The sequence below is a fragment of the Oncorhynchus mykiss genome, chromosome 2 (genome assembly GCF_013265735.2).
Source record: "Oncorhynchus mykiss isolate Arlee chromosome 2, USDA_OmykA_1.1, whole genome shotgun sequence".
NCBI lineage: Eukaryota > Metazoa > Chordata > Actinopteri > Salmoniformes > Salmonidae > Oncorhynchus > Oncorhynchus mykiss.
Window position 1 is genome coordinate 75,551,194 of NC_048566.1, and position 18,917 is coordinate 75,570,110.

Genomic DNA, 18,917 nt, shown 5'->3' on the forward strand with positions numbered 1-18,917 from the left:
GTGTGTCAAATCGGAGGGCCTGTTGCCCGGACCTCTGGCAGTCTCTATGGGGGTGCCACAGGGTTACATTTTTGGGCTGACTCTTTTCTCTGTATATACAGTATAAATGATGTCGCTGTAACGGCTTTCGTCTGTGGACGAAGGAGAGGACCAAAGCGCAGCATGGTTAGTGTTCATCATGTTTAATAAAGACAATAAACGTGAACACTACAAAATGCAAAACAACAAATGTAAAAAAAACATTTTTTTTCAAATGAAACAGTTCTGTCTGGTGCAGACACACGAAGACAGAAGACACAAAACCCAACACAAAACAGGCTACCTAAATATGGTTCCCAATCAGAGACAATGACTAACACCTGCCTCTGATTGAGAACCATATCAGGCCAAACATAGAAACGGGAAAACTAGAAACACAACATAGAATGCCCACTCAGCTCACATCCTGACCAACACTAAAACAAAGAAAACACAAAAGAACTATGGTCAGAACGTGACAGTCGCTCTTGCTGCTGGTGATGCTCTGATCCACCTCTACGCAGACGACACCATTCTGTATACTTCTGGCCCTTCTTTGGACACTGTGTTAACAAACCTCCAGACGAGCTTCAATGCCATACAACTCTCCTTCCATGGCCTCCAATTACTCTTAAATGCTATTAAAACTAAATGCATGCTCTTCAACCGATTGCTGCCCACACCCGCCCGCACGACTAGCATCGTAACTCTGGATGGTTCTGACAACTACAAATACTTAGGTGTCTAGTTAGACTGTGAACTCTCCTTCCAGACCACATTAAGCATCTCCAATCCAAAATTACATCTAGAATCGGCTTCCTATTTCGCAACAAAGCCTCCTTCACTCATGCTGCTAAACATATCCTCGTAAAACTGACTATCCTACCGATCCTTGACTTCGGCGATGTCATTTACAAAATAGCCTCCAACACTACTCAGCAAATTGGATGTAGTCTATCACAGTGCCACCCGTTTTGTCACCAAAGCCCCATATATTACCTACTACTGCGAACTGTATGCTCTCGTTGGCTGGCCCTCACTCCATATTTGTCGCCAAACCCACTGGCTCCAGGTCATCTATAAGTCTTTGCTAGGTAAAGCCCCGCCTTATCTCAGCTCACTGGTCACCATAGCAACACCCACCCGTAGCATGCTCTTCAGCAGGTGTATTTCACTGGTCATCCCCAAAGCCAATTCCTAATTTGGCCGCTTTTCCTTCCAGTTCTCTGCTGCCAATGACTGGAATGAATTGTAAAAATCCCTGAAGCTGTAGACTTATATCTTCCTCACTAACTTTAAGCGTCAGCTGTCAGAGCAGCTTACCGATCACTGCACCTGTACACAGCCCATCTGTAAATAGCCCACCCAACTACCTCATCCCCATATTGTTATTTATTTTTGCTCTTTTGCACCCCAGTATCTCCACTTGCATATCATCATCTGCACATCTATCACTCCAGTGTTAATGCTAAATTGTAATTATTTTGCCAATTTGGCCTATTTATTGCCTTACCTCCCTAATCTTACTACATTTACACACACTGTATAGAGATTATTCTATTGAGTTATTAACTGTATGTTTGTTTATCACATGTGTAACTCTGTGTTGTTGTTTTTGTCGCATGGCTTTGCTTTATCTTGGCCAGGACGCAGTTGTAAATGAGGACTTGTTCTCCACTGGCCTACCTGGTTATATAAAGGTGAAATAAAATTAAATAAAAAATAAAACAATTCAGAAAATAATTGTAAAAATAAAGAAAAACCCTTCAATGAGTAGGTGTGTCCAAACTTTGACTGGTACTGTATATAAAATGTGTGTTTAGTAGTAATCCTGTAAAGGATGGGTCACAGTACCCGGCATCACATTTTGTTAATTTATTTATTCATTCATTCGTTCATTCATACATTTTTATCATTCCTTCATTAATTTATTAATTCATATTCACACGTGTATTTTTAAGGTCTTACGTGTGTTTGTATGTTTCAGGTGCTGAGAGGACTGCCGTGACCGTGTGATATTGACCTCTTTGTCCTCTTCAGATCTTTTTGCGGTCTGGGCTTGCTGTTAACACACCTCAACCCAGGAAGCCCTTACCCCAAAAAGCATCTGCAGTCGACCTTAGCATCACAAGCTATTCTCCACAATGTTATGGAACGCAAAGGCGCAGGTGTGTGTGACCCAGTAAGCAAAGTTATGTTAAAAAGACATTGAAGTCGTTCATTTTCAGTTCTAAGTAATTTTGGAGAATACCTATTTTACAGATGTTGAAAATACTTTGGTTGTTGTACCATACATAATTTCAATACCATCTACATGTCAATGAAGAAAGCGTTATGTCAAGTTCAAAAGTTTTATTAACAAATAAAATAGCAAAATAGAGAAAAATTTAGATTTGGGTATGGAATTATAATTATAATTATTTTAATTGAATTTAAATAAAATGTAAAAACATACAGTCTACCTGCAGTGAAGCCACTCAACATTTACATTAAATTCCAGTCATCTAGCAGACTCCCATCCAGAAAGACCCACAGGAGCAACCAGGGTCAACTGTCCCGCCCAAGGGCACATCGACAGATCCCCCACCCAGTCGACTTGGGGACCTAAACCAGTGACCTCTCCGCCACTGGGCCAATGCTCCCAACCGCCAGGACACCCACTGCCCCCAATCATCCAAGATAACCCCACAGTCCCCCCTGAATAACCTCCCTCTACCAGCCACCATCCCCTTCCAACACAACCAAAGCAACTACCCACCTGATGTGCAAGGTCCACCCACTGGGGAGCCAAGCATAGTCAATCAGAAGGATTTCTTCACCCACAAAAGGACTTTATTACAAACAGAAATACTCTTCAGCATCCCCCCTCCCCCCTCAGACGATCCCACAGATGAAGAAGTCAGATGTGGAAGTCCTGGGCTGGATTGCTTACACGTGGTCTGCGTTGTGAGGCCGGTTGGATTTATTGCCAAATTCTCTAAAGAGAAATGAACATTCAATTCTCTGGCAACAGCGCTGTTGGACATTCCTCCAGTTAGCATGCTAATTGCACACTCCCTCAAAACGTAAGACATGTTAGGCATTGTGTTGTGTGACAAAACTGTACATGTTAGAGTGGCCTTTTATCAACACAAGGTGCACCTGTGTAACGATCATGTTGTTTAATCAGCTTCTTGATATGTCACACGTGTCAGGTGGATGGATTACTTTGGCAAATGAGAAATGCTCACTAACAGGGATGTAAACAATTTTGTGCACATAATTTGAGAGAAATACGTTTTTTTTGCGTATGTAAATTTCTGGGATATTTTATTTCAGCTCATGCAAAAGGGGACCAAAACTTTGCTTGTTACATTTATATTTTTGTTCAGTAGAAAAACAAAAGACATCAAGGACAATAAACATGTAAACAGCAAGGCCGACTGTGTGTATTTTTGTGCGGCACTATTTACGTGTGTGTGTGTGTGTGTCTACGCATGTGCATTTGAATGGGGGTGTGTGCATGTGTTCGCATGTTCAAGCACTTGAGTGGCATCAGCCTCAAGAAAACAGGCATTGTTAGTGTCCAAACTTTATTTTACTTTTTTAACTTAATTTTTTACTTTATGTTTGACCATCATTCTATCTGCCGGCCAGCAACTTCACTCCCACTTTTCTCCAGTCACATCCCAACCTTCAGTTTCCCTCAGCCCATCCCACCTATCTCTGCTGGCCACCCTCTTCTGATTTTAACACGCCTTATACAGTATCTTTCAACTATACTTTTTTTAACGTACAATTTGAATCCATCTAGTCGAATAGAATCCACAAATTGTGAATTGAAGATGAATACTTTTACTAAGAGTATTAGTATGTTAGCGATTGACTGACCAGGTCCCGCCAAATCCCCTAATAGTGCTATTTCTAGGCTCAAGTTTAGAATAATGTGATGCTTTTTCAGCCATTCCTCAACCTGAGACAAGATACAGGCTACCTGAGGATAATACCAGATTAAATGGCCTATTGATTCTGTACCCTCGCAACAAAATCAAATGAAAATGGTATACTTTCCTATTTATGCTAATTTTGTTCCTCCGCAAGTTTTTCTGCATGTGGGGACAGACCAGTACCCTACCTCCTCCCACTGCTAACTGTCTCCTGTAGTGCTATAATCAATTGGTTGTCATCCTGGATTGAGCAGACCTTCCCATACACTTACGACAGCTCCATGAAAAACATAATTCCAGCATTCCAATTTACAATATCATTTTAAAACAAAATACCCTTCTCAAACATTGTTTCCATAAATAAATCAACCAGTACATTTGAGTTAAACCATAGTATTTGTTGTAGTATTTGTCCTATCTTTTCTGAGGGATGAAATTGAAATTGTAACCAGAAATGCATTGCTTGTTTGAAAATGAGAGATACTTTGAACAAGGTTTCATTTTCATTTAATTGAAAATGAGAAAAGGCAATTTGCATAAAGACAAGAAGGCAATTTTGAAACAAGGGATGAGATTTTCTTAGTAATCTACTTGAAAACCATTTTGAGTTCAAGTAAAACTTTTCTATAAGTGAAGCTTTTATGGGGAGGTTTAATGCTTTTATATTTAACTTTTTACTGCAGTGGGCTAAATCAGTGTGTGTGTGTGTGAGTAGAACGGGATGCTACAGGTAAGCGTGTGAGAATGATGTCAGATGGTTGTTTTGGCTGTCCAGTACAGTAGAACAGTGGTTCTTAAACCTCTCCACGGGGACCCCAGGTGTTTCACAATTTTGTTGTAGCCCTGAATTAGTGTAACAGTATAACTTTAGACCGTCCCCTCGCGCGAACCAGGGTCACCCACGAAGCATCGTTACCCATCACTCCACAAAAGCCACGGCCCTTACAGAGCAAGGGGAACTACTACTTCAAGGTCTCAGAGCAAGTGACGTCACTGATTGAAACACTATTTAGCGCGCACCACCGCTAACTAAGCTAGCGTTTCACATCCGTTACACTAGCTCACCTGATTCACCTATTCAAGGGTTTGATGATTAGTTGACAAGTTGAATCAGGTGTGCTAGCTGTGGAATAGTTCAAATACATGGAAGACCTGGGAAAACAGATGAGTTTGTGCCATTAATGGATCAATGAAGAAAGAGCCAGTGTAACGACTATATAGCCTTTGCCCTTTTCTAGCATACTAGAGCCCCAGGTTCAAACCCTGTTGGTCACACCTGGGGGAGTAAAGCAAACCACCAGCCACTGTGGCTCCAGACGACCGGTTGCCCATTCCTGGACCTGATCTGTCTAATACCTGTGCTGAGGCCTTCAACAACTCTGGTCTAGTCCAGTAGATGGCAGCAAAACATCTGTTTTAGAACATGCACTAATTCCACATGGGAGAATCTTCCAGAAGGACAACCATCTTTGCAGCACGCCACCAATCAGGCCAGATGGAAGCCACTCCTCAGCAAAAGGCAAATGACAGCCCGCTTGGAGTTTGCCAAAAGGCACCTAACGACTCTCAGACCATGAGAAACAAGATTCTCTAATCTGATGAAAACTTGATTGAACTCTTTGGCCTGAATGCTAAGCGTCACATCTGGAGGAAACCTGGCATCATCCCTATGGTGAAGTATAGTGGTGGCAGCATCATGCTGTGAGGATGTTTTTTAGTGGCAGGGACTGAGAGACTGGTCAGGATCCAGGGAAAGTGGAATGGAGCAAAGTACAGAGAGATCCTTGATGAAAACCTGCTCCGGACCTCAGACTGAGGCAAAGTTTCACCTTCCAACGGGACAACCATCCTAAGCACACAGCCAAGACAATGCAGGAGTGGCTTGGGGACAAGTCTTTGAATGTCCTTGAGTGGCCCAACCAGAGCCTGGACTTGAACCCGATCAAACATCTCTAGAGAGAAATTAAAATACAGTTGAGGTCAGAAGTTTACATACACCTTAGCCAAATACATTTAAACTTTTCTCAAATCATGACATATAATCATAGTAAAAATTCCCTGTCTTAGGTCAGTTAGGATCACCCCTTTATTTTAAGAATGTGAAATGTCAGAATAATAGTAGAGAGATTGATTTATTTCAGCTTTTATTTCTTTCATCACATTCCCATTGGGTCAGAAGTTTGCATACACTCAATTAGTATTTGGTAGCCTTGCCTTTAAATTGTATAACTTGGGTCAAACTTTGCGGGTAGCCTTCCACAAGCTTCCCACAATAGGTTGGGTGAATTTTGGCCCATTCCTCCTGACAGAGCTGGTGTAACGGAGTCAGGTTTGTAGGCCTCCTTGCTCACACGCGCTTTTTCAGTTCTGCCCACAAATTCTCTATCGGATTAAGGTCAGGGCTTTATGATGGCCACTCCAATACGTTGACTTTGCTGTCCTTAAGCCATTTTGTCACAACTTTGGATGTATGCTTGGAGTCATTGTCCATTTGGAAGACCCATTTGCAACCAAGCTTTAACTTCCTGACTGATGTCTTGAGATGTTGATTCAATATATCCACATAATTTTCCATCCTCATGATGCCATATGTTTTGTGAAGTGTACCAGTCCCTCCTGCAGCAAAGCACCACACAACATGATGCTGCCACCCCCGTGCTTCATGGTTGGGACAGTGTTCTTCAGCTTACAAGCCTCCCCTTTTTCCTCCAAACATAACGATGGTCATTATGACCAAACAGTTATATTTTTGTTTCATCAGAGCAGAGAGCATTTCTCCAAAAAGTACGATCTTTGTCTCCATGTGTAGTTGCAAACTTCTTCCTTGCTGAGCAGCCTTTCAGGTTATGTCGATATAGGACTCGTTTCACTGTGGATATAGATACTTTTGTACCTGATTCCTCCAGCATCTTCACAAGGTCCTTTGCTGTTGTTCTGGGATTGATTTGCACTTTTCGCATCAAAGTACGTTCATCTCTAGGAGACAGAACGCGTCTAATTCTTGAGAGGTATGACGGCTGCATGGTCCCATGAAGGTAAGCCTTGAAATACATCCACAGGTACACCTCCAATTGACTCAAATTATGTCAATTAGCCTATCAGAAGCTTCTGAAGCCATGATATAATTTTCTGGAATTTTCCAAGCTGTTTAAAGGCGCAGTCAACTCAGTGTATGTAAACTTCTGACCCACTGGAATTGTAATACAGTGAATTATAAGTGAAATAATCTGTCTGTAAACAATTGTTGGAAAAATTACTTTTACCATGCACAAAGTAGATGTCCTAACCGACTTGCCAAAACTATCGTTTGATAACAAGAAATTTGTGGAGTGGTTGAAAAAATAGTTTTACTGACTCCAAACTAAGTCTATGTAAACTTCCGACTTCAACTGTAGCTGTGCAGCGAGCTCCCCATCCAACCTGACAGAACATGAGAGGATCTGCAGAGAAGAATGGGAGAAACTCCCCAAACACAGGTGTGCCACGCTTGCAGCGTCATACCCAAGACTCAAGGTTGTAATCGCTGCCAAAGGTGCTTCAAAAAAGTACTGAGTAAATACTTATGTAAATGTGATATTTCCAATTTTTACCATTTTAGAATAAGGCTGTAACGTAAAAACAAAATGTGGAAAAAGTCAGAGTCTGAATACTTTTATTGCACCCGTAACTGAGATGGTTTTTCCAGTTTATAATATTTAGGGGAAGAGATGGACAACAGGTGGCCCGGCCCGCGGGACCCGTGAAAAAAATTACCAAAAAAAATAGTAGAATACAGATGGTGCAACTTAGAAATTTGGTTGTGCATCAGAATGATTTATCTTGTTATGTCAGTCACTGACAGTGAGTTAGCAATCTAGCCAGCTATGTAAACTTGTAGTGATCGTGGTCAAATTACTGACCAGTGGGCCCCCATTCATTTTGTTATTCACTCTCATTTAGATACAGTATCATATTAAAAACAGCAAACATTTCTATCCAACTGTAATGCGTCTGTGTGTAGCTGGTGTAGATGAGTCAGGCGCAGGACAGCAGATAAGAGTAATGTATGCAATTTACTCAACAAATATACAATACACGTCAATAAATCCAATTCTTCACATAACGGACCGCAATACAAGAAACAATCACTCACAAACAAACATGGGGGAACAGAGGGTTAAATAATGAACAAGTCATTGGGGGATTGTAACCAGGTGTGTAAGACAAAGACAAAACAAATGGAAAATGAAAAGTGGATCGGCGATGGCTAGAAGTCCGGTGACGTCGACTGCCGAACGCCGCCCGAACAAGGAGAGGGACCGACTTCGGCGGAAGTCGTGACACCACCCTATGGCAAAATGTGTAGAAATGCAGGAAATTTGCTTTACAACTGCACATTTTTCTCTCCACCCAAAAATTGCACTTAGGGCCATCATAAGGCTAGGGCCGGCTCTGACGGCTTGTGTGAGTATGGATGTGGGTATGCAGACCTGTGAGCCACTGCGGTACCTCAAGATGAGTTCAGAAGTGTTTTGTGGCCCCCACCCCCCATCAAAGTTTCCCATCCCTGATTTAGGTAGTCTCTGTAATCCATCTTCCCTACCCTGACAGTCATTCTGAATGTAGGTTGCGGGTGATTCAAAATTCCAAGTGATGGATATCCTTACTTTGGCTAGATTCCAATAGGAATTACACATCACTTTGTAAGCCAGCATAATATGACTTGTAGGCCTGATTTGGCCTGTAAACCAGGAGTTTCAGACCACTATGTTAGGGTATGAATAGGCCCTCAAAGAAAAGCCTTATGATTTACAGTTTTTAACATATTGTGGTAAAGTGTTTAATTTAAAAAATATCATAAGATTAAAGGGTTCTTGGTGGAACCGTTCATAGAGTGTTCAAGGTAGAACCCTTCAAAGATAAAAGGGCTTTCAGTAGAACCATTCATAGTGGGTTCTAGGAAGAACTGTTAGATAATAAAAGGGTTCTTGGTAGAACCATGTAAAGAGGGTTCTCAGTAGAACCCTGTGTAAAGGGTTCTACCTAGCACCAAAAAGGTTTCCCCTATGGGGACAACCTGAAGAACCCTATAACTTTTTTTTATGAGTGTACTTTCCAGTTTCAATAAAGGAAAAAATAGCCTTATTTCAGTTCGGTATTTGTAATTGTTTTCTTCATGTGCAGTAAACTTGAGTTTCAAAGTTCAATGCCAGAATCATCAATTTTTTTCTGCTCTGACACAATAGTTCTGGCTGTTTTTGTGTTTTGGCACAAAGGGTTCCAAAAGGTTTCTTCGGCTGACCGCATATGATAACCCATGTTGGTTTCAGATAGAAAGCAGCCTTTTGGATTCCATGTAGAACCCTCTGTGGAAAGGGTTCTACGTGGAACAAAAAAGGGTTCTTCAAATAGTTCTCCTATGGAACCCTTTTTTCTGAAAGTGTACCACAATGTTGTCCCAACAGCAGACTCAGTGTGTTGTTGATTTCATAGGACACTCAGGACTGTGAGCGTCACTCACCAGGGGGTCTCTTACATGGAACATCTATCCCTCCATAAGATGACCTACAGAGCTGAGCTAATTCAGAATTCCAAGAATGCCTCTGACTCATCCTGCCAAGTCTTGCTTTTGGGAATGCCTGGTTTTCCATGTTACTCCAGGCTGGCCACAGCCATTCCAGTAATACACTATCTGTAGGTATTTCCAAGCACGGGGGTGGCAGCATGTTGTGTGTGTGTGTGTGTGTGTGTGTGTGTGTGTGTGTGTGTGTGTGTGTGTGTGTGTGTGTGTGTGTGTGTGTGTGTGTGTGTGTGTGTGTGTGCATGCGTGCGTGCGTGCGTGCGTAACATTACCATTATGCTTTATGCATGAGGACCAGCAGTCCTCCGGTCAGGATAAGAGAGTGTCCCAACCCAAGACTAATCGTCTTCCAGCACACCACTTATACTCTTGTTCAACTCAATCTGGTCTAAATTGAAGATCATGGTTAGTTTGAAGATCATCAGTTGTGTTAGAGCTGGGCTGAAGCAAAAGCCTGCACCATCACACCATCTTGCACTCATGTCCAGCTCCATGCAATCAAGCTTGTGATGTTTTTGATGGTTTCCCTGCAGTGACAGACTGGTTCTCTGCTGAGTCCTTCTCTGAGGAGATGTAAAACAACAGGAGATGAAGCTGAGCAACACTGGGCAAACACAGCCAGTCAATTCATCATCCCGTTTCCCCATCGTGATGGTAGGAAAACTGCCTTGGACATATTCATCACGTCAATAGCTACGTCTACGCCAGGGGGTGTTACCCAACCTTGTTTTTATTTTATTGTCCAGCACTGCCTGACACTATCCAACACACTTACTGAGAATGGAGCGGCACTTCCTGAATCAACAGTAGCAGCAGACAACATTTAGTTGATTTTCCAACATGAAGTTAAACTGTGTGGGCCCGCAGCCCTGGTCAGATGCCCAGAGCTGGAACTCATTCCAGAGAGTTGGTCCCTTCATTTATCCTAGATCCTTTACAGATCTGACAGACTGGATAGGTGGAAACAATAGTGCAAGGGGTATTTGAAGGGGTGCATGTGGCACCATCATAGAGCCAGCCTCTGTTGAAGACCATTTTCCACCTAAGAACTACATTCATTTCTTCTTTTGAATTGTCTTTGAGATGATCTGTATAATGAAAAGCGCAATATACAATAAATCTATTATTATTATCATGAGACTACATGACTGAGTGAGATAAACATGAATAGATATGTATATATGATTGTTCCAGATATCGTGTCATATATGTTTGTTCCAGTCATTATGTGATGTCATTTTCAATGTCAAGTTGACATCATCATAAACATATAGTTTAGTTGACATGACCTGTCATAGTAGTGGCATGTTAGGATACCTTTAGGGTCAGAGCTTCATGATTACCTACATTGATTGACACACTGATACTTACTTGCATTATGTGAAAATTGTGTTATAGTCTGCGAGATTTTACATCAAGTGACAGGTGGGTAATTTAAATGCGGTGAAGTTAGAAGCTATTGCCTACACAATCCAGTTCTGATTCCTGTTATTTTTCAACAGTGGAATTTAAAAAAAACTTTTTGGAGTGAGATGCAGCCCAGAGTATGTACTTTCAAGTTAAAGAGAGAAGTTGCTCAAGACTGGATTTTCCATGAATTAAAAAATAAATAATTAAACACTTATTTTATTCTTTATGATGGTATCATGTTCCGGATTAAAATACAGTCACTGGGTCTCAGTTTATTACCTTTCCCAGAACTATTTGGCGTATAAGGTACATGTTTTGAAGATATCCTCCACATTTCTTTCATTCTGTCATTATCCCAGCTGGCCTGGATTAAACCTGTTAAACTCTGAGAGGTTGTTTTGGATCTGGTATTTCATTTGAAAGCTTACAGCCCTTGTCTTTTTGAAAAACACACTCAAATCTTACTGCTGGGAAGGTCATAGGGATCTTGAACAGTGACTCACCATCCAAACCGGATGCTGCTGGTTTCAAGTGTCCAATAGATGTAATGTGATATCTTACCGCAATCTAGTGGAAGATCTGGAAATCAGTTTGGGGATATATTTACATCAATGGATAGGTAGACTTCAGCTTTCTCCTCATATACAGTACCAGTGAAATGTTTGGACACATACTCATTCAAGGGTTTTTCTTTATTTAAAATATTTTCTACATTGTTGAATAACAGTGAAGACATCAAAACTATAATATAACACGTGTAAAAATGTATTAACCAAAAAAGCGTTAAACAAATCAAAATATATTTTATATTTGAGATTCTTCAAAGTAGCCACCCTTTGCCTTGATGACAGCTTTGCACACTCTTGGTATTATCTCAACCAGCTTCATGAGGTAGTCAGCTGGAATGCATTTCAACGAACAGGCATGGTTAAAAGTTCATTTGTGGAATTTCTTTCCTTCTTAATGTGTTTGAGCCAATCAGTTGTGTTGTGACAAAGTAGGAGTGGAATACAGAAGATAGCCCTATTTGGTAAAATACCAAGTCCATATTATGTCAAGAACAGCTCAAATAAGCAAAGACAAAAAACAACAGTCCATCATTACTTTAAGACATGAAGGTCAGTCAATACAGACATTTTCTTCAAGTTCAGTCACAAAAACCATCAAGCGCTATGATGAAACTGGCTCTCATGTAGACCGCCACAGGATAGGAAAATCCAGAGTTCATTAGAGTTAACTGCATCTCAGATTGCAGCCCAAATAAATGCTTCACAGTGTTCAAGTAACAGACTCATCTCAACATCAACTGTTCATAGGCTAATTGCTGCAAAGAAACCACTACTAGAGAACATCAATAAGAAGAAGAGAATTGCTTTGGCCAAAAAACAAAAGCAATGGACATTAGACTGGAGGAAATCTGTTCTAATCTGATGAGTACAAATTTGAGCTTTTTGGTTCCAACCGCCATGTCTTTGTGAGACGCAGAGTGGGTGAGCGGTGGTAAATAGATAACTACGAATAATATAGATGAGAACTCTCTTGGTAGATAGTGTGGTCTACAGCTTATCATGAGGTATTCTACCTCAGGTGAGCAATACCTCGAGACTTCTTTAATATTAGACATCGTACACCAGCTATTATTGACAAATAGACACACACCCCCGCCCATCGTCTTACCAGATGTAGCTGCTCTGTCCTGCCGATGCACGGAGAAACCAGCCAGCTTTATATCATCCGTGTCGTTGTTCAGTCACATCTCAGTCACACGTTCAGTCACATCTCAGTGAAACATAAGATTTTAGTTTTAATGTCCCGTCATTAAATAAAAAATCTTCATCCAGTTCGAGGTGAGTAATCGCTGTTCTGATGTCCAGAAGCTCTTTTTGGTCATAGGAGCCAGAGGCAGCAACATTATGTACAAAATGAGTTCCAAACAATACGAAAAAACAAGCAAAACAGCACATCCTCTCCGGCGCCATTTTGGCCTGTAAATTACAACATTGCAATTTTCTGAGGTATGTGTGTGACGTGTGTCCGAGGTATGTATGTGGGCTGCGTGTGTCCTAGGTGTGTGTAGAGTTACAGTAAGTATGAGGCCAGGGGACATATTCCTACCCAGATTCCTGTGTGATTTCTGTTTACGCACAGAAAGCAACCCCTCCTCCATCCCTCCCTCCTTCCCCCCACCCCGTCAGTGTCCCGAGAGACACAGAGAAAACAGAGAACTGGAAATGATGGAGATAAGTTCTCCTCTCTCTTTCTCTCTCACTCTCTCTTTCTCAACTCTCTTTTACTCTCTCTCCCTCTAAACCTACTATTTCCCTCTCTCTCCCTATCTCTCATTCAACTCTCTTTTACTCTCTCTCTCTCTCTCTCAAACCCTCTCTCATCTTGCTCTCTCTCAACTCTCTTTTACTCTCTCTCTCTTCACGTCCTGTGTTCCAAACACAGACCTGTGTCTAAACAAAAAATTGTCCCGAAAATCAAATATATATTTATTTCACAAGTGTTCCCAGAACATATACAGCCTTAACAATTAGAGCAAAATGAATGGGAATAATTGATGTTGTTAAGGGGTGGAGAAGTGTATGTTTGATTGTGCTTGCGTGCATCCGTGCGTATGTGCGTGCGTATGTACCTGCGTTGCATATGTTGGCATGTACATTTTGGCATCTCTGGTGAAATGATATCAGAGTGATCACTCCACTTTCTCAGATTGGGATTCTAGACTGTTTCCTCAGACTGGACTGGTTGGACTGGTAGGGCTGTGACCAGAAAGGCTGTGACCAGTAGGGCTGTGGTCATTAGGGCTGTGACCAGGGCTGCTGTAATAGTGTCCCTGGGACCACCAGAGCTGTATGACCAGAGTTCTGGTACCATAACAGTGTCTCTCCAGCGGTGCTATAATCAGACCCTCCAGTCATCAGACACTGATCTGCACTGACATGCATCGATGAGATAGGGACCAGCCTAATGGTGACTGACACTCACGTATTGTAGTCACAGACACACACACACACACACACACACACACACACAAGTACGGATATGAGCAAGTGGGCCAGGGAACACCCTACTTTTCAAACACGTAAATGTTTCATCCACAGAGAGAGGAGACAGAGAACAGGGAAGCAGTGACAACCTGTGACAGATTACCACACAATCAGCAAATACACAACGTATCTGTGTGTTTGTGTGTTATGTTTTGAACCTGTAGTCTCCTGCCCTGCTACCCTACCAGGGGACTCTTGGGTAGAGGTGTGTGGGGGGAGAGGTTTGAGTAAGGGGGATGCAGGCGAGGTGAGGGTGAGTAAGAGATGAGTCAACTGCCCTCAGCTATAAGAGAAGCCCTGATGGAGCCTGGGAGTGACACATACACAAACCCTAAGAGGTAAGATACACTCTCCACTCTCCTCTCTACTTCCTTTTTTCACTCTCTCCATCTTACCTCTATCATTCTCTATAACACTTTCATTCTTTCTCTGTCTATTATCCTTTCTCATTTCTCTCTCTGTTGTGTTAGTATGTGCTACTGATATCATATGTATAGATTTGAGCAGGTGATGTGGTTAAACTTTATCTTGTCTGTACTCTATGGTTTGGTTTGATTGTCTTTCATGAAGTGACGTTCCAGTTATTTTAAATACACTTTTTACTTTAAATAAAAGTTCCTTTAAACTTTAGAGAACCTTTGAAAGGAAGCATGTGGAATATTCAGCAAGCCAAGTAGATCAGATAAACCTGATCGACTGATTTCTGTCTGTTTTCAGTAGGATGGGGGTAGTACACTGAGTCTTATCTGTAGTCCATTTAGCAGAGGGCAGGCTGTTCTCTCTAAGTGGGGATTTCACCACTGACCCTCTGCCAAATATTGATTTGTCTAAAACAAACATTAATCTCCAACCAAAACATTACATTGAAGTTTAGACTTTAAATATTATCAGATTTATATTATTAAAGTGGATAATTGTATGTGTGCTCCACAACAGACCACAGTAGAACAACCTGCTTATGTATATATTCTCTCTTACAGGAGTGCCCGTGCTGTTCTTTATATAAACACAGAGAAACCACCAGGTTCTAGACACAAACCTGCACACATATTGACACAGGTACACACGTTCAGGCACATACACCCATTCCTCCAGACTACAGATATGGACTGCTCCATGGCCCTCCTGTTGTCCTCTCTGTTGGCTCTGTTCAGCGTGGGGGCGGGAGCTTCACTCTCATTGCATGTAGTGAGGACCAAGGTCAAAGACCTTGCTCAAACCATGGTGATTAGGATCAAAAAGGTAATCAACCAATCTATCAATCTTTAGCTTGTTGATGAATTAAACAAAAAAACAGCATGTATAACCTACATTAATCGTATATTAATCACATTTCTCTCTTCCTCCAGCTGGATATATCTCCTAACCTGATCGAGGGCATGGACCCATTTCTCCCTGCGGCTGCAGTAGATCAGCATATAGAAAGCCTGCCTTCCATAGTGGAGACCATGGGATTCTACCAGGACCTACTGCTCGTCCTAGACTGGGCAGACCTCAAACAGCTGGTGGAAGACACCTCCACTATGAGGGGTCTGCTGGAGAACTGGATGACATCACGCTGCCCAGCCCGCCAACAGAAACAGACAGGAGAGGGAGGGCTGTCAGAGGCTCTGAAAGACACTACCAGGAAGTATGGTCTGAGTGTGGGTCCAGTTGCGCTAAACAGACTCAAGGGCTACCTTGGTCGGTTACTACTGAACCTGGATCAGCTGAATTACTGTTACTAATGTTGACAATCACTGAGCAACTGAACTCAGATCAGTTTGTGCCATGCTGAACAACTGTTACTGACAGTGACTGTCACTGAGTAACTGAACTATGATCAACTCGTGATCTGCTGAAATCCTAGAATGAGTTGAAGCAAGACTGGACAGTGGGGTCATGGTGTCTGAAGATTCTCCCAAATGTAGGTCATCCCACTGTCACCATCTCCTGCTAAGTTAAGACATTTTATATTGTATTATTTAGACAAGGACTGTATCTTTATTTATATTTATTTCTATCAAGAAGATAAAAAATAAGCAGCTTTGTTTTGTAGCATTATACACCCTTCAGTCAGTGGCACAGGGGGAAGTGTTTACTAAGCATTGAATCAGCTGTATTGCAGAATGTACACACACACACACGTTGAGTAATGCTGCCTGCTCCAGGGAGGACTAGACTGCATGTGTGTAGTGATGTCATCATACTCACAGAGAGGTTTTCCTGAAAGCTAAGACAGCCTCTGCCAGGAAACCAGATGTTTTGATGTTAGAGCAGTGACAGAGAGGGAAGGTGGGGGAGAGAGGGGGGACAAGATCAGTTCTCAATGACATTCCAAGATGGATTCTCAATGACAACGTTACATTGCATTCAGATTGAAATGCATTGTATAGAACACATGATTGTCTATCCTGAAGAGCAGTGAGTCATGTCAGCTCTATTTCATTACAATTCTATATACAAGGTTCTGAATATGATTCCTCACTGACCACATCCCAACTCATTCTCTTCTTGACAGTATAAGCACTTATGCCAGCAACATACCATCATACATCCCACTGTTGGCTTTCCAATGAAGCTAAGCAGGGTTGGTACTGGTGGGTTGCTAGATGAGAGACCAGATGCTGCTGGAAGTGGTGTTGGAGGGCCAGTAGGAGGCACTCTTTCCTCTGATCTGAAAAAAAGATCCCAGGGCAGTGATAGGGGACATTGTCATGTGTAGGGTGCCATCTATTGGATGGGATGTTAAACAGGTGTCCTGACTATCTGTGGTCAGTAATAGATCCCATAGCACTTACTGTAAGAGTAGGGGTCTTAACCCTGGGGTCCTGGCTAAATTCCCAATCTGGCTGTCTAATATGCCATCTAATCATCCCCAGCTTCTAATTGTCTCATTCCTCTCCCCTATAATTATTCCCCAGGTTGTTGCTGTAAATGAGAATGTGTGCTGAGTCAGCTCACCTTGTAAAACAAAATTATTTATACTGTAATATATTTTTGGTAAATTTTATGTAACTATTTAATCTTGGATGATATGCAAAGTCTATTTAATAAAATGGTTTCCTTTTCTATTATTCTGTTTTTATCAGTCTTCCTTCATCAAATGAATGGGGCCCGACATAGGGCCTGACATAGGGCCCGACATAGGGCCTGACATAGGGCCCGACATAGGGCCCGACATAGAGCCCGACATAGGGCCTGGTCCTACACACTTCTCAGCAGTTGGTATTCAGACTTACCTTATGCAGCTGAGTAAATGGCTTTGCATGCGTGGTTCCCTTTACATTTATCTAAAGCCATCCCTTTAAATTTAGTGTACATTCAATTAGAATTTTCTCGACAAACTCACTGGAACATATGGAGAGTATTATCCAGAATATTAAAGATCAATGAAAGAAATCCATGTAAATACACATTTTTACCTCCTTTTCAGCATCAATTGGTAGATTTAAAAATACTGTGATCTTGTAGATTATTTAGGGTTAAGAAAGTATTTATGAATAATATTTTTATAAATACATTTGGAGAGACCATACGCACAAAATATATTGATGAATGAAAAAACGTATCCTGAAATTTGCCATATTCCATGAAATATTGGAAGGTGGGAAAACTGTACAATATGGTCCTATAAATCTACCCTAATAATCCTCACTAATCATGAAACTGTGATGACAATGGTCCAGTCTAAAGTGAACTGTGCTCCAGGCTCCAGGTTTAAACTGAAACACAACTGTGGGAAGCAGTGGAGTCAACATAAACCAGGTCAGAGTCCAGGAGGTAGAGTTGCAGGCAGGTTCAAGGTCAGAGCAGGGCAGGCAGAATGGTCAGGCAGGTGGGCTCAGAGTCAAGGCTGGCAAGGGTCAAAACCCAGAGGACTAGAAAAACGGAGATAAGAAAAAAGCAGGAGCACTGAAAAACCACGCTGGTTGACTTGACAAGACGAACTGGCAAAAGAAAAACAGAGAACACAGGAATAAATACCCAGGGACTAATGGGGAAACAGGTGACACCTGGAGATGTGTGGAGACAATCACAAAGACTGGTGAAACAGATCAGGGCGTGCCCTGACAAATTGATGCTGTTCTGAGGGCAAAGGGCATGTAAACTAAATATTAGGAAGGTTTTTATTGTTTTGTACACTCAGGATATTAGGCAATAATTAAGACTAGGCAAAGTGATCGTGTAATGCAAAAATTCAAATTCAATTCAAGTACGTCATGACGTTGGCCTGGGGGGTAGGTTATGACAGTCATAAATATTTTTTACCTTCATTTAACTAGGCAAATCAGTTAAGAACAAATTCTTATTTTCAATGACGGCCTGTTCAGGGGCAGAATGACAGATTTGTACCTCGTCAGCTAGGGGGTTTGAACTTGCAACCTTCCGGTTACTACACCAACACTCTAACCACTAGGCTACCCTGCCGCCCCTTTTCCACTCTCTACCCTACTGAGGTTACATTTGCAAAACCCTTGGTTAACAGAGATTCTGGGAACATCAGTAGGTGGGGGGAAATGAACAATATTCTGGTAATCCGAACAATTGAACATATGTGGTGGAACTTAATGAATATGATGTCAGTTCGGTTGTCATCTGAGACATTCTCATCAATGATAAGATGACATAAACTCTACAGTGGAAAGTCTACACATCAGAGTTATCGGATTCACATGGAATTGTTGTTAAATTTAAATGTTTGAATATGAAATTATTCGTGATGGGATGAAATGTGATTTTACCTTCTAAAATGTGAGATTTGGGTTTTCATTAGATAGGACTCTGCTCAATCAGTGGCCCGCCCCTGTGAAGGGACATGAGCTATAAAACTTTTCAAACACGCCCTCCTCTCCCTTCTTATATAAGCCCTTGACGACAATATAACCTCCTGTTCCGAGGATGTAGGACGACGATCCTATGTCAGAATGGTTCAGATAATAACTACAGAACGAAGCAAACATCAGCGTG

The 18,917-nt window shown here is 41.7% G+C and overlaps 1 protein-coding gene and 1 long non-coding RNA gene across 2 annotated transcripts; both read left to right on the forward strand.

The window, feature by feature from the left end:
- Positions 1-2,055: 2,055 nt before the first annotated feature.
- Positions 2,056-2,696, forward strand: LOC118942025. The gene is made up of 2 exons (XR_005037883.1): positions 2,056-2,186; positions 2,519-2,696. It is a non-coding gene; the product is annotated as an uncharacterized LOC118942025 (long non-coding RNA).
- Positions 2,697-14,285: 11,589 nt separating this feature from the next.
- On the forward strand, positions 14,286-15,973 carry lep (leptin). Its single transcript, NM_001145890.1, is given in 3 exon segments — positions 14,286-14,305; positions 14,948-15,209; positions 15,317-15,973. Coding segments are annotated over 2 exon segments (516 nt in total). The 5' UTR covers positions 14,286-14,305; positions 14,948-15,071; the 3' UTR covers positions 15,695-15,973.
- The last annotated feature ends 2,944 nt before the right edge of the window (positions 15,974-18,917 follow it).